At 40.4% G+C, this 16,676-nt stretch overlaps 1 protein-coding gene across 5 annotated transcripts in view; it reads right to left on the bottom strand.

The window, feature by feature from the left end:
- Nucleotides 1-16,676, bottom strand: part of Sarnp (SAP domain containing ribonucleoprotein) — a 52,483-nt gene continuing 35,807 nt past the window's right edge. For all 5 annotated transcript variants that reach the window (XM_076920700.1, XM_076920702.1, XM_076920701.1 and 2 more), the window contains 2 exons: nucleotides 4,511-4,600; nucleotides 1-326 (listed from right to left, as the gene is read on the bottom strand). In XM_076920700.1, the coding sequence (XP_076776815.1) occupies nucleotides 285-326; nucleotides 4,511-4,600 (132 nt within the window). In that variant the 3' untranslated portion in view covers nucleotides 1-284. The remainder of the gene's footprint in view (nucleotides 327-4,510; nucleotides 4,601-16,676) is intronic.

Below are 16,676 nucleotides of genomic sequence, written 5' to 3'. Positions count from 1 at the left end.
TTTTCTTTTCCTCCTTTTTTATTAATAAGCAAAAATAATTAAAAACAAAAACCACAACAATCTTAAATGCAGAAGAGCAGTTAAATAAAACTGCTACTGAATTCAAGGATGTACCAAATGTACATGCTTCCTCACTGTGAGGCACATGACTGTGTATGTAGATAGGTAGGGGTAGGGGTGTGTGTGTGTGTGTGTGTGTGTGTGTGTGTGTGTGTGTGTGTGTATAAAACCAAAAAAAATTTGAGAAATGAAACCACTATGGGGCAGAAAGCATGAACTTTTCATTATGCAATCCCAAAACGCTCTGCTCTTTTTCTTTTCTTTGCCTGTAACAAAAAGCAAAAAGAAAAAAAATTAGATTGCAAGATAATAGCAGGTTAAGTTCCTGGAATCTTTCAAACCAAACCCGAATTAATTGTCAAAAGGCCCAAGAAGACCTGGCCCTGACTTCAAGCCAGAGACTTTATTCCAGAATCCCTCATGTTATCCAGTCAGAACCGGGGAGGCTTAGTAAAAAAGAAAGGTAAGAGACTGAAGACAGACAGAGCCACGCACACATATACATAAAGTTAAATAGACCCATATAGCATAAGGTTAAACACAGGCACACATATAGCATAAGGTTAAACACACCTGCACATATACATAAGGTTAACCAAACAAAGAATGAGAAGGAAAGTGGGTTAAGGGAAGAAAGGGTGAAGAAAAGCATGGCAGAGAAATGTAGAGTTCCTTACAATCAGTAGGAAGATGGGAGACTTCAGAGAACAAAGAGTTAAACAATACCATCCACAGAGAGGCTAACTCTTCAATGCCAAGAGAATACACTGGAAAAGGAAGGGCACGTCTCTGTCTCTCTGTCTCTCTCTGTCTGTCTCTCTCTCTCTCTCTCTCTCCCCGCCCCCTCTCAAATCAAGCCTTCTCCCTCACGTCTGAATCCCCTCGGGTATTCATGTATTATTCAGCAGCTCCCATGTTGTAAAATAGTGCGATATATCATGCCTCTAAACATGACAGATACTCCTAATTACTTTTAGATACCTACTCAACTACCAGGGTCACACAGTAACACCACTAGCAGGTGAGCACAATGAGGCTCGGAAGTTGTGTACATTATTATCATGAAGAAGGGAGTATTGGAAAGTGGGCACACAGTCTATCACGTGCGGCTGAGGAAAAGGCACTTGTGACCTTCACCTTCATTTTCAACTACTGCCCAGAACACAGGCAACTTTTCTGGAGTCAACTCACACTGTGGGTTTCATACAGATTTCCTTCTTTTCTTCCTTCCTTTGTTTCTTTGGTTTTTTGTTTTAAAGCAGAATACTCTTTAAATCCTTTGGTCCACATAAACTGCACTGGCTTCTCTTATAGACCATGACTTCCAACCAAAGCCATTGTTTCTACCAACCTCTAACATGCAAAAGCCAATGTACCCACTTAGTGAATACCTGACTTAGTAAAAATTTACACGTAGGAGACAATGTTGATCAGAAGAAGTAAATGCATCTTGTAAATCAGTAAGTAATCAGGTATTACCTATAGATAGTATTTTATTTCAGTAGCACAAAATCTACACTTTTTAAATGTTTCCCTAGTGAAAAGCATAAACCGACCTTATATATTTTATGTACACGACTGTTTGTCTGCATACATGTTATGTGCCCCTGTAGATGATAGGAATTGGACACAGGTCCTCTGTAAAAGAAGCACGTGCTCTTAACTGCTGAGCTATATCTCCAGGCCGTGATCTATAATCTTCATGGTATATATGCTTATTTATAAAGACTTCAGGGAATAGCAAGATGGTTCAAATGGTAAAATGCATATTGTACAAACAACCATCAGGACCCATACAAAAGCTGGGCAGATTGCCACATGCCTGTAACCTATCACTGAGTAAAGGAAGATGGGCAGACTCCTGGAGCTCACTAACTAGTCAGCCTAACCCACTAGTGAGCTACAGGTTCAGTGAGACACCATTTCAAAACAAAAAGAAAAAAAAAAAAAGAAAAGAAAAGAAATGAAGACACTCAACATTTATGTAGAACCTTTATGTTCTACATGCACATCTGCACACAAACAGAGACACCACGCACAGTGGACCAGGGGAAGCAAATGAAACAAAACCAAAAACCTTTCCAAGATTCAGAGTAAAAACACTCATTTTTAAAACACTATCTCCAGATGAGGAGAGTCTCTGCAAGTTCAATGTTAGCTTAGTCTACATAGAAACTACACAATGAGACCCTGGAAAGGGGAAGACAAGGAAAGACTGGGGTGGGAAAACGTTTAATGGTTAAGGCATTTTTTCTGTTTTTGCAGAAGACCCAACTTTGGTCCCCAGCGACCACATCAGGTGGCTGACAATCACCACTAGTTCTAGCTCTGTTTTTGCCTCCATGGGAATCTAACACACACACCTATAAATAAAAACCAAAACTAAGGCAGAACATGATGAAACATGACTAATCCTAGCACTCAGGACACTGAGGCAGGAGGACTGCTTCAAGTACAAAACCAGACTGGATGACAGTGAAGACCTTGTTTTAAAAAACAAAACTACTTTCACCAACACAAATGCCCAATCCTGGGCTGAACAAGGACACCAGTGGACATGCTGAAGTGGGCAGGGGAAAAGCCCACGAAGCTCAATCCTACACAAAGAACCACAAGCAACTGGCAAAGCTGGGATTGGGAGAGGTGGTCTTTCCCAGGGAAGAGCACACTATACCAATTGACTGTGGAGTGTCAAACTGTCAGCCTTTTTTAGTTAAAAAAGAGGTCATGAATTTGACAGAGAGCAGGGATGGAGTATATGGGAGAGTTTGGAGGAAGAACTGTTGTAACGAAGTTACAATGTCAGTCAGTGGTGGTGCATGCTTTTAATTCCAGTATTTATTTAGGAGGCAGAGGGAAGCAAATCTCTGAGTTTGAGGCCAGCCTGGTCTACAAAGTGAGTTCCAGGACAGCCAGGGCTACACGGAGAAACTCTGTCTCACTCTAAGCCATCCCAACAAATAAAAGAAGCTATTTGCAATTGATACAAGCTGGGAAGGGAAAATTCGGTTTTCTCTAATGGACTGTCTCTAGACATATCAAGCACACTCCAGGACAACCTCCATGCCCAAGAGTAGGTAGCTAACACAAAACAGATTACACGGAAGTCTTTTGGTTGGTTGATTGGTTGGTTGGTTGATATTTTTTGTTTTATTGATTTTATTTTTTAATTCTTGTTTGTGTTTGAGAAAGAACATACAACACAGGTAGTAGGGAGTTGGGGAAAATCTGGGAGGAGTTGGGAGAGGTGAAAGAATATGATCAAAACATACTGTATAAAAAACATTATTTAATAAAGAAACAAACAAAAACATTAGGCTTTTTGTTTAGCAGCCTATGCCTAGCCTACTTAAGTGCCCAAGCAAGAATTTTGGCTAGAGAGTGGTTAAGAGCCCATGGACTGGATTTAAGCCTGCCCCACAGTATGTACAATACCAGTGCATACCTAGTACTGTAAATCTGACCAAAAGCCCATGGTTAGAGCACTCACAGACCTTAGGAAGGAACCCACTATTATTCTTCTGCTAAATGGACACAGTATCACATTACCTTCAAATCCCTCTCTCTCTACCTACCTATAGATTGTTTAGCCTTTAGACCTCATCACAGGGAGGGTTTCTGTACAATGGATGGCAGTAAACGCACAACTGATCAAGTGTAGAGAGTAAGTGTCTGTGGAGTACTCAGCCACAAATGGCATCTATAACAGAACATCCCCGATGCCCAGGGACTATTGTACAAGAGGGGGCAGAAAGACAGTAAGAGCCAGGTTAGAGAACGATGTCTTTTTGACATGACTCACATAGCAGCTGTGCTTGTCCACATAAGATCTGCATAAAATCAAGCTAGTAAACATTCCAGCATGGAGCAGGAAGAAGTTCAAGCACTCCCACCCCAAACTGAAGAGGTACTAAGAGCTGATGGCTTCTGGGGGAAGAGCCAGTTTTCTTTACAGGTTCCCGTAGGGCTCTAGTGGATGGCCCTATGAGTCCATCCGCTAGCCCTGGTACCTGAGTATATACATAACTCTGTGGATTTTTGTAGAGAGGTGGGTAGTAAGTAGATCTGGAAGGAACTGGCGGTGAATATGATCAAAACACACTGTATAAAACTCTCACAGGATTACTGAAGATATTACATTAACAAGGGAAAGGGTAGGCTATGGAAATGGAGGTACTTTTGCCTCCCCTCTCAATGTCTTCTTTTAAGAGCTCTATAGAGGACTAGGGAAATGAGAAGCAAGCTGGCCAGCCTGAGCTCAGTCTCCAGGACACATAATCAAGAATGACTCTCTAGAGTTGTCCTCTGACCTTCACACAGAAGCCTGAACACTCAAGGGCATGTGTGCATGTGTGTGTGTGCTTACACAAACAATTCTGTTGGTTTTTTGTTTTGTTGTTATTGTTTGATTTTATTACTAGCTCTATGAAGCATGCTAAATAAAGTTCACCTCTGTATCTTCTGTGGTTCCAGTTCCAGCTGAACTTGTCACAATCCCAAATCTCTCCTTCCGTTTTTTCAGCTTCTCATCATCCTCAGACTGTCAATGGACAAAGACAACAGCAAAACAAGTTAGTCTCTATTTACAAAGTTTACAGGAATAACACTGTAATTTATTGGTTATAATATGAAGCTAACCTTCTATCAAGAGCCAAAGATCACACAAACTCTAAAGACAGAAAATAAAATAAATACCCACCTGGGCATGGTGGCACACATGTTTAATCCCAGAACTTAGAAAAAAAGCAGGCGGATCTCTGAGAGTTTGAGGGTAGTCTGTTCTACAAAGTTAAGTTCAGGACAGTAGAGCTACACAGAAAAACCCTATCTTGAAAAAAACAGAAGATAAACCACCTAGTAATATGATTTAGGTGCACTTTGACTCCAAGGACTCTTCTGGGACTAGGAATGTGACAGTAGCAGGAAGTGGTGAGATCTTTAAGAGGTTGTACATAACAGGAGTTGTCTAGGTTAAGGGTGGTATCATTTCAGAAAAGATTAGGTTGTTTTTACAGAACTCTAAGTTGATTCTTGTGAAAGCAAATTATTCAAAGGGAAAAAAACATCTAATCTAACCTCCGAGTCATGTTTTTACTTCCTGTTTGGAAATGTGATTTCTTTTTCCCTCCTGAAACATTCCAGCCAAGATGTAAGGCAACCAGGGAGATGTGGGACCCTTGTTGCTGTTTGAACATTCAGCCTCTAAAACACTGAGCTAAGCTAGTTTCTTTATCAAATTACTCAGCCTCAAGTGTTTTCTTACAGTGATAGGAGACAAATACAGTTAAGATATAGTACTAAGAACAACTAAAATTTTTATTTTAAGTAGGGCCTCATTACCTTTAAGTCCAATGAAAAGGTCAGGCATAGTGACGAATAGTACTGGGTCTACAGGAAGGCTGTGCTATAATGAGGTCCTGGCCAGTAGGAGTGACACAGCAAGACACTGTCACAAAAACTAATGGCTGAGTCACAGTAAATTATTTGCTGTACATATGTAAGGACATAAGTTTAATCCTGGCACATAAAAAACTGGGTAAAGAACTGTGTGTGTAATCCCAACACTGAGACAGGAATTTCTAGGGTTCACTGGCCCCAAGTCACCCTAACCTACTTAGCAAGCTCCATGAAAGCCAATGAAAGACTCCTCAGAAAATACAGTGTAGTCAGCTAGAGGGCTTAGCAGATAAAAGCCACACCTGACCACTTGAGAATGATTCCTGGTACTGATTCTTCCAAGTTGTCCTGTATGAGACAGACAGTCAGACAGAGACAGATATAAACTGGCACCTGAATAGCACCTGAAGGGGACCTCTGGCCTCCATATATATGTGAGCCCACATACATTTAAATAAAATAAGCTTTAAAAAATAACTTTTAAAAGAAACACATGTAAAACAAATTTTTACTCAATAAATGCTGGCAATGCAGATAAAGAAAAAACATTCCACTGAATAATTCCTATAGAAAGTAAGTTGGTAAAAGATAACTGAACTACATGTCCACTGTTCACAAGTCCCAATATATATGCAAAGGAGGGGAGGGAGGGAGGGAGGGAGAATGGGGCCAGAAGGCTAGAACTATATTGAGAAATTTGCTAAGAAAGTAAAGGGCTTGCTTGAACTATCCAGAGTCACAGAAAGCTCTAAATAATATGAAACTTGCCAGGCGGTGGTGGCGCACACCTTTAATCCCAGCACTTGGAGGCAGAGGAAGGCGATTTCTGAGTTCGAGGCCAGCCTGGTCTACAGAGTGAGTTCCATGGCTACACAGAGAAACCTTGTCTCGAAAAACCAAAAACCAAAAAAGAAAAGAAAAGAAACTTAAAAAAAATTCTAAAGATTATTTTTATATGTTCTTCCTGAACATGTCTGTCATCGTATGTGTGCCAAATGAGCAGAGATCTGAAGAGGGTATTGGATCTCCTGGAACCAGAGCTACACTTGGTTGTAAACCACCATGTAGGTGTGAATCTATGCCTCTGGAAGAGCAGCCAGTGTGCTTGTAACCACTGAGCTGTTTATACAGGAGGCAAGTACAGTCATCTGCAAGAGGCTCTGGATACTTTCTAAGCAGTTGTGAAATTCACGTCTACTAGTAACCAGGGAGAATATTTCAGCTTACATTGAGTTGGAAGGAGCCAGTCATTCTCTTTAAGCTGTTTTAAAGAACCAGGCTGCAGCTGACTAAGGTGGGTGGGCATGCCACTTGTATGTAATCTCAGCAGCTGTGGCAGGAGGTGCTGAGATTTCAGCTGCTAGGGACTGGGCATAATTAGGAAAGATGGTAAAAGAGGAAATAACAAAATAGGATACAACGAAGCTGTGTTTAGGTCCTCACCCAAGTATATGCCAGTTCTCCATAAACAGTGCTGGAGAAGGCAGATGGGATAGTTTTTAGTTGTCTTTTTATATAGCCCTACCTGTCTTGGCATTTCCTATGTAGACCCAGCTACCTCCAACTCAGAGTTCCTCTTGCTGGGATCGGACTGTTTGTTTGTTTGTTTGTTTGTTTTTTTGAGACAGGGTTTCTCTGTGTAGCCCTGGCTGTCCTGGAACTCACTCTGTAGACCAGGCTGGCCTCAAACTCAGAAATCAGTCTGCCTCTGCCTCCCAAGTGCTGGGATTAAAGTCGTGCGCCACCACCGCCCGGCCAGACTTTTTGTTTTCATTTTTGAATGTGCTTCTGTGAGATTCTTTTAGGTTAGATTTTTGTTCAAATTTTTAATGATTTTTGTTTAAATTCCAAGAATTCACATTCTACAGGCATACTATGTCTCTGAGTATTCCACAACCAGAGGCCAAAGCAAAGATAATCAAGAGACCTACAGATGCACAGAGATGTTTCAATACCTTACACTTGAGTACCTGTGACCACAGCAGCCACTTCTCTAAGCAAAGTCAGGGCAGCTTTCCAGCACTCTGTGCTTGTTCAATTTAGCCATCTCTTCATACAGCCAGAGCGAGCACTCGCCAGATCTTAGACTCCTTCCGTTCAGTAAGTACAGGTAAGGTTTCTCAGGGGCTGTGAGACAGGGATGACCTCTACACAGACTACTTAGTCACCCAGCATCATCAGAATAAATCATTACCCACTAGTTTCTGTAAGCTTTTTCTTTATAAGCAAAACCAAGTCTACAGAAGGGTATTTATCAAATTACTGAACTACTAAAAATGGCAAGCAGGTTCTAAGAAAAAAAGAGGGTCTTGTCCTTGATCAGAAATACTAATCTGAGCGCTTCTATGTGCTTGGTATCATACACAGCATCTCAATTCTTGTAATAATCCTATGAATTAGGCATTATAAACAACTTCATTTCATAAACAGAAAACTCAGGCTTAAAGAGATTAAGCACCTTGTAGAACAAAAGTCTCATAAATTGTAAACAGCAGAATCACCCAGGACTGGAATCCCAAACACTTAAAAAATCACTTTTCGCCGGGCGGTGGTGGCGCACGACTTTAATCCCAGCACTTGGGAGGCAGAGGCAGGCGGATTTCTGAGTTCGAGGCCAGCCTGGTCTACAGAGTGAGTTCCAGGACAGCCAGGGCTACACAGAGAAACCCTGTCTCAAAAAACAAAAAAACAAAACAAACAAAAAAAGAAAAAAAAATCACTTTTCCTAATTTGGTATTTTACATAAACATATCTTTGGAAGAACAGTACACTGCATTTAATTCCCAGCAGAGAGATCACAAGACCCTTACCTAGAAGCATCTGTCAATTACTTTTACCCACACCTACACTGTTCTATCACTGTGTCAACACTGTACCCCATCTCCTACCCCACCAACTGCTTCCTACTGTCTAAGGCTGTGGGGAAAGGACTCCAGCTACCACTCATCTCATACTGAACTTTCCCCAAATGTTTCTAACTTTTGCTAACTGGCTATTCCATCTGTTGAAATGTTTTAACGCATGGTTAAAAGGTTTCCAACAAAAAATTCCATTACATTTTCACTACTCAAGTCAAGGTACCCAAGTATTTTTGATTTTGCCAATTGCCACTAAGATTAAAATTTAGGAGAGCTGGGTGTGGTGGCACATACCTTTGGTCCCAGCACTGGGGAGGCAGAGGCAGGCAGGTATCTCTGAATTTGAGGCGGCCTGGTCTACAGATTGAGTTCCAGGACAGCCAGAGCTGCAGAGAAACCCTGTCACAGAGGGGGTAAAACAAACAAACAAACAAACAACCCCAAAGAGAAATAAATGGAGATTTTGGTTTTTTGGTTTTGTTTTTAAATAACAGCAGCCAGTTTCTGGAGAAATCAAAAGAACATTTTCATTGGTAGGAGGAGGGACTAGACCAACAATTACTACCACTATGAGCATTTTAGAAAATCTTCAACTCTACAATAAAAGAACAGCTATCAAGACACAAAATAATAAACTACAGCTGAAACAGTATTATAGAAATCATAAACCTCAGGGCCACTTCCCTTACAAATCCCACTACAAAACCTACATTCATCTGGAATATGAGGAGCCAGTCCCATTTTTTGGTATTTATTATTATCGTTGTTGTTATTATTATATTGTTATTAGTATTATGTGTATAACATGGGGGCACCTGAGGTCATAGGTCGCCTCTGTATTGTCAGTTCTCTTCCATTTTTTTGTGTATTCTGGGAGTGGAACTCAGGTCACCAGTGCCTTTCCTCACTGAACCTTCCCCCTAACCCTTTGTTTTTTTGAGAAGGTCTTCTGTAACCTAGGCTGGCCTTGAACTCCAGCTCCTCCTCCCAAGTGCTTCTATTGCAGGTACATTGCAGATTGCAGGTATGTGCCACCATTTGGTAAGTTTTGTGTGTGTGTGTGTGTGTGTGTGTGTGTGTGTGTGTGTGTGTGTGTGAGAGAGAGAGAGAGAGAGAGAGAGAGAGAGAGAGAGAGAGAGAGTCTGTGTGTGTTGGGAAGGCAGCCCTTTTCCTACTTCTTTATTCTGATGGAAGAGTCTAAATCTCCCTTTTAACTGAAAGATGAGGGAAGAATGAGCCAGGAAAAGATCCTGACTAAATACCACACACTCCTTATGAGTCTCTTTTTATTCAGATCTGAAGCTATCAGTTAGGTAAAGCCTCTTCTCCAAATACTCTTCCTCAGTTCTAATAAACACTCTGCCTGCCTTCCCCTCCCCAGCCAAGAACCCTCAGGAGCTGTTTTCCCTTGCCCTTGCCCTGCAGCAGGGAATAGCAATCCACCAGTAAATCAGCACAGTTCTTAGGGTCTCCCTCACCTCGAGGAAACAAACATACAATAAATGTCACTCCATCCTAACTGACAGGCTCTGATTCACTGGTTAACAAGGCCCATCTTGATTGAGGAAAATTAGCACAATCAATGCACACCTCTTTGCATTTACCAAGCCAATGTTCCCCTAGGACATGCTCAGGTACATAAATGGGCTTGTGTGTGTGCAAGCAGCGGAGACCCTCCTCCTAGAGAACCGTGTAAACCTTGTCCTTCACCATCACTCCCTCAATCTCTCATCTCTAAACACATTTTTTTCTTCTCATAAATACTCCTGTTCAGAAAAAGAAATGTTTCACTCTGAAACACTTTATTTCCCCATCAAATGTAAACTCAAAACAGTCAATTTACATCCAAAATAAAGGAGAAACCGGTCCTCATCAACCAAACACAGGCACTGGTTTTTAAATTAGCCCATATACCTCTATTTCCTCAGTCTTCTCATTCCCCAAGACCGAAAACACAATATCCCCGATGCCAATAATTTTAGCATACACAAACCTTCTGGCACCTAACTACTATGTCTTTGCTTTTGTTTTTAAAAACTGTATTTAAAACATTTAAACACAGCACTGGGAAGCACAGCACATGGTCTACATAACAACAGCCAGAACTAAATAGACCCTATCTTAAAAAAACAAACAAGCTAACACAAAGTCTTGGGTCTCTGTGGAAAAACGCTGAAACAGATGGCTATAAGCTATTGTAAACAGGCAGCTTTTGTAGAAATCTACCAGCCCAAGTAGCCATAGACCTTGTAAATAGGCAGCCTTGGTGGATAGTACCAACATAGATAAGGACAAGTGAATCATAGGCAGAGTCATAGTCACCTGTCCCCTGAACCTGCACCCAGTTGATACCTTGTTCTGAAAAGTATCTGTACTCCCCCTGAACACCTATGCTCCTGTGTCATCCCCTTCCCCACATCCTGCATTTTTGTGTTTATAACCCCTGTGTTAAAAAGTAAAAATTACGATTTGATAATAATAAAAAAAGAAAGAATTTAATTTTAAAAAATTGTAAAGAAGTCGCCTAGCAAAATTAAAATTTCTCCAGGACTAAAAAACAAACAAACAAGCAAGCAAGCAAGCAAGCAAGCAAGCAAGCAAGCAAGCAAAACACACACACACACACAACCTCATTTATGATTTAATAATTGTACAGAAGAGAGTGCACCCATATAAAAAGAACAGGGGTGGTGGCAAGATGGCTCAGCAGGTAAAGGCACTCGCTGTCAAGCCTAATGATCTGAGTTCAATCTCTGGGACCTTCCTGGTAGAGGGAGAAAAACATGAGAAAAATCAACAGCTCCAAGTGGTCATGGTGCAGTCCTTCAATCCCGGTATTTGGGAGGCAATGGCAGATGGATCTCAGACTTTGAGAGTCTGAAGCAAGCCTAGTTTACAGAAGGAGAGTTCTAGGACAGCCACTGGTACAAAGAGAAACTCTGTCAAAAAAAAAAAAAAAAAAAAAAAAGAAAGAGAGAGAAAGAGAGAGAGAGAGAAAGAGAGAGAAAGAAAGAAAAAAGAAAGAAAGAAAGGGAGGAAGGGGAGAGAGAGTTAAATCAATAGCAACAAGAAAGAGAACAGGACAGTCTGGATAGGGTAGCTCATGCCTATAACTCCAGCGCTTAGTAAAACGAGGTTCATCACAACTTTAAAACAAGCCTCAGCTATAGAATGAGACCATTACCAAAAAAGATGAAAAGGAGAAAGAAGGAAGGAAGGAAGGAAGGAAGGAAGGAAAGAAAGAAAGAAAGAAAGGGAGAGAGAGAAAGCGAACGAGCGAGAGCACGCAGGGCAGAAGTGCAATCTGCATTTGCTAAGCTTTCATGAATCATCATCACTGTTTTTAAACATGTATTTTATTTAAAGGTTTATTTTTTATTTTTAAATGTGTGAATATGTGTACATGCCTGAGGAGGCCAGAAGAGGGCGTCAAATCCTCTGGAATTGTGACTTCAAGACCTTTATAAGCTGCGCACATAGGTTTAGGGAACACACTGGTCCTCTGCAACAGTGCAAACCAAGGCTTTAGAAGGTACTCTCGGTGGTGGCGCACGCCTTTAATCCCAGCACTTGGGAGGCAGAGACAGGCGGATTTCTGAGTTCAAGGCCAGCCTGGTCTACAGAGTGAGTTCCAGGACAGCACAGCCAGGACTAAACAGAGAAACCCTGTCTCGAAAAACCAAAAAAAAAAAAAAAAAAGAAAAAAAAAAAGAAGGTACTCTCAACTTTTCAAAATTGACTTCTATCCTTGTTTTCCTTTTACATTTACAAAAGCCTCAAGAAATATTAAAGAAAAAGACCCATTCATTGAAGGAATGACTAAGACACTCAAGAATGTTCTGAATCACATGTGCAAAAAAGGTGTTTAACACATAGGAACTATCATATGAGGTAAACATGATGAACTAGTTATATTGTACTGCACTGTATTGTACTGTAATGTATTACAGTGGTTATTGTTGTGGTTTGGTTATTATCAGGGTTTCACTCTGTAGCACAGGTTGCCCTTGAATTGTAACAATCCTCTTATCTTAGCTTCTTGCCCTGTTTTGGAATTACAACTCTTGTGTGTGTGTGTGTGTGTGTGTGTATGTAGATAGATAGATAGATAGATAGATAGATAGATAGATAGATAGATAGATACAAACAAGTAGGAAAATACACTATTTGTGGCTTTACACAATCTAAACTGATCCCTTCTATTTAATAGTTTTCCAAAACAAAGTGGCACTTTACAAGCAATAAGCATATCAGCTAGATGTCCTAATAGAATTTTCTAAATTATTTACTTATTTTATGTGTATGAGTACACTGTAGCTGTCTTCAGACACACCAGAAGAGGGCATTGGATCACATTAATTTTAATTTTTTAAATGTCAATTTTTAATGATGGTTTTTAAATTCTTCAACTTCTCTTTTAGCCCACCACCCACCAGAGGTAGTGGAAAAGGAAGGACATGGGGGAAGTAGACCTGTTTAGAAAGGTACTTTGGAGCAACTGTCTATGTTGTCTAAATATTGACAGTTCAATTTACAAGTTAATAGCAACAGCTCTATCTACTTGTAAATACTTCACATGATGAAAATACCTAACAGAGACAACCAGGCCTCAGATTCAACACGAGTCAACAAGAGAGACCAAGAAAAATGCCAAGAAAAGTTCTCAGCTGTGCCTCTCTCAGGGAAAGAAAGATCTACAAAGACGTGAGACCCATAAGCATTACACAGCTAGCTCTATAAACAAGCCAGGCTCAGCCTCCGTCACTGTCCATCTAGTCCTATTTATGCCTCCAAACATGACAGGTCCTCCACAGGTCTTGTCTCAACACGTGCCTCTGTCTCAGCTAACATCACTCTGTCAATCAGCCTGAATCCACAGAAGTGACAAAAAACTATAACACACCACCACAAGTTTTTTCTTGTGTTTCTCTCTATAGAGTCCCAACAATTACAACTCAACAACACAATATAAGACAGACCAATACATATACGTTAACAAAAAATCGTTTATTACATGTCCTTTCATGTACTTACTTTAACAGAACATCCTTTCATCTATGTCTACTTCAGCTAAACATTCCTTCACGAGTCTGCCTTAGTCTTTCACCTATGTCCACTTCAACTAAATGTTCCTTTACTTGTTTGCCTCAACAAAACACCATCCAACAGACTTTCCAAAGTTTCCATTTCAGAAGTTCATTTGTAATTGTTTCAGTTGTCTGTCTCTGTGTATGTGCATTCTGACCAGATGGGGCTTCACGGATTTTTTAAAGCACATCTACAGGGTCTAGAAAGAGCTAGGAATGTAGTTTAGTTAGTGGTATCAACATCTGTCTAGCCCCTTTGGGGCCTTGGGTTTAATCCATGATACTGTAGAAAGAAGAAGGAAAAGGAAAGAATAAAAGCCAGAAGTACTGAGATAGAAGACAGAAACACTTGAAATCCAGAGAGAATAAAACCAGTATCAGAGCCAAGTACTTGGAGCAAAATGATATGGTTAGTTGGTTACAGAATTTACTCCACCCAAGCCTGGTATAGTAGGGCATGCTTTTAATCTCAAGACTTGGGAGACAGGAGGACCTCTGTGAGTTCAAGACCAGCTGGGTCTACAGAGTGAGCTCCAGTACAGCCAGAACTACAGTGTCTCAAAACAAACAAACAAATAAGCAAAAGAAAACATAGACAAAGCATCATTCCCCTTCCCTGCCCTAAGTACATAGGGATTGTTGAACTCTGAGGAGGAGGCAGATGGTAAACCTGAGGAAAGGTAACTAACCAGTGAAAGAACTAGAATAAACTGGATTATTGAGATATGAGCTAGTCGGGGGAACAGCAAAAGCTTATGGCCTAAGCATTTATTTAGTCGTGAAATACTTAAGTCTCAGAGTGAGGCCTAGAGGATAATCCCAAGGCTATAGAAACCTAAATTACAGCCAGAAATTAAGTACATAGTAGATTACCTCCAGTAATTGCAGCTAGTACAGCAGATTTTTTAAAAAGGTGATTGTCTACTTTTTTCAGCAGAGCACCAACATTATCTCTATCCAAAAACAAGTTTAAACTTTTGTTCATTTCCAAACTTATCTTCAAACACAAGATCAAATTTAAAAGAACATTTTTAAAAACTTGCTAATTTTATCTTGACTATACAAATACTACTCCTAAACTGTGCTGAGGCTGTTTCCTTTGCCAAAGGGAGTCAGCCCACTTTGATGTAGTTGTGCCCTGTGAGCAGGATGTTCAAACACTCAAACATTCACCATCTTCAATCTTGCCAGCACCACTCTAGTTCATAAAAAGAAACCCTGAGAAACCACCAGTAGCCTCAAGTGCAATTCAGGCACACTGAAGAATTTTAAACTTAGAAATTCCCAAGAACACAAAAGTAGTTACTGGACTCAAATAAGAAAAAATCCTTACTATTACCTTGAGAGACCAGAGCTGGTTGTCCTCCTGCTGGTGGGTGCTACACAGTGACTCATCATCAGCCCTCTTATACCATGTGAGGGAGGACAAGTTCCAATCTGAAGACTAAGTTGAGTAGAAGGAACCTAAGATACCACAGCTACTCTTCGCTCAGGAACCTTTCTTTTGGAGTGACAAGAAGCTTTAAGTGAACTAAGACAATTGTCTTCTTACCTTTTCTCCACCCCAGTATGAGGGTGTGAGCTCATGAATACGTTAATGTTTTGCCACTCAGCTCTACCCACAGCCCCAAGCTAGTATATGTTGCAAATAAAACAAGTAGGTAGCTGGTGCTTTCTAGAAATGAATTATAATATGCATTAAGATGCCAGAAGTTCTCAGACTAATCTGATTTTCTAAACAAACTTAAGGTTTAAGGCAAAAGGGCCTTAGGATACACTTCCTCAATCTACCACCATGTGACTGACAACAGGATGGAAAATAGAGCCCAGGGGACAATGGGAAATAAATATGACATGGCCTTGACTTCCCAGAGGTAAAGGTCATGAAACTCCAGGGTAAATGAGCTTCCAATTTCATACTCACAGGATGAATGACAACAGGTGATGGCTTTTCTCTCAGAAACACTTCAATGCTTAAATACACAGCTGTCACCTCCCTGCTTCCTGAAAACTCATCTGACCTTGTTTTTTCCTGAGCCTTTATGCTAGACAGTGCAGAGAAAACAAAGTGGTCCTCAAAACTAGTATTATGTATGCATAGCATAGGCAGATTAGAGGTGAAGCAATAGACTAGCAAGAAGCATGCCACCTTAGCAAACACATGGTAAAGAGGTCTTTAACATTCCCTAAACATATACAATAGTCATCTTTCCTGTTCAGCAGTTTCTGGCACAGCAGAATCAACTTTCTGGGGCCAACAGTACGTGAGAACATAGAGCCCAGTAGAATCACAAACTCCCAAGGACCCATGTTTTCTACCTTTGCAGGATGTGAAACCAATGTGAAACCAAAGCCATGATTACCGATTTCTGTTAAAAGTCCCCACCTCCTTCCCTTGGAAGCCAGGAAGCTATTGCTCTCAAGGATAAGAGATGCAGAGCTTGGCAGAAATGTCAAGAAGTCAATAAAGGGAAGTAAAATTTTAAGAAAAAGTAAATGTTATCTTACCCAAAATGTTCAGAGAATAACAATGCAAAAAGGGGGATTTGAGCACTCAGAAATGTAGAATGAAATCTTTTTATTTGAACTACTTCAAAAACATAGATTCTTGGTGTCATACCAACCTAGTACATCAGAATCTCAAAAGGGCAGGCTTATAGATCTGTATTTATTAATATTGTATATATGCGCACACATGTAACAGTTCATGGCATGCATGTAAAGATCAGAGAACAATTTTAGGGAGTCAGTTTTACTTTGACTATGAGTTCCTGGGACTGAATCCAAGCTGTTATGCTTGAATACTAAGTACTCTTACCTCCTGAGCAGCTTGCTAGACTAAGGAGCTGTATCTCTCTTTGTTTTTGTTGAGACAGGGTCCTATTGTGTAACCATGAATGACTGGAACTTGCTTTGTAGACTAGGCTGGTCTTAAATGCACATACTCACCTTAAGATTAAAAGTATGAGCTACCATGCCTTGACAGGAACTATGTTTCTTGATTTTTTTTGTTTTTGTTTTTTTTTTAAGAGGACCAGCCTCTTCCTTTTTTTTTTTTTTTTTTTTTTAAATATTTATGCATTTATTTCATGTATGTGGGTATACTGTCACTGTCTTCAAACATGGCATCAGATGACCATTACAGATGGTCGTGAGCCACCAAGTGGTTGCTGGCAATTGAACTCAGGAACTCTGGAAGAACAGTCAGTGCTCTTTACCACTGAGCCATCTCTCCAGCCCAGGAACTATGTTTCTTAAAAGGACCATGGTGTTC

Source organism: Arvicanthis niloticus, chromosome 22, assembly GCF_011762505.2.
Source record: "Arvicanthis niloticus isolate mArvNil1 chromosome 22, mArvNil1.pat.X, whole genome shotgun sequence".
Taxonomy (NCBI): domain Eukaryota; kingdom Metazoa; phylum Chordata; class Mammalia; order Rodentia; family Muridae; genus Arvicanthis; species Arvicanthis niloticus.
The sequence above is the reverse complement of the archived record's forward strand: the minus strand, read 5'-3'. Positions and strand labels throughout refer to the sequence as shown.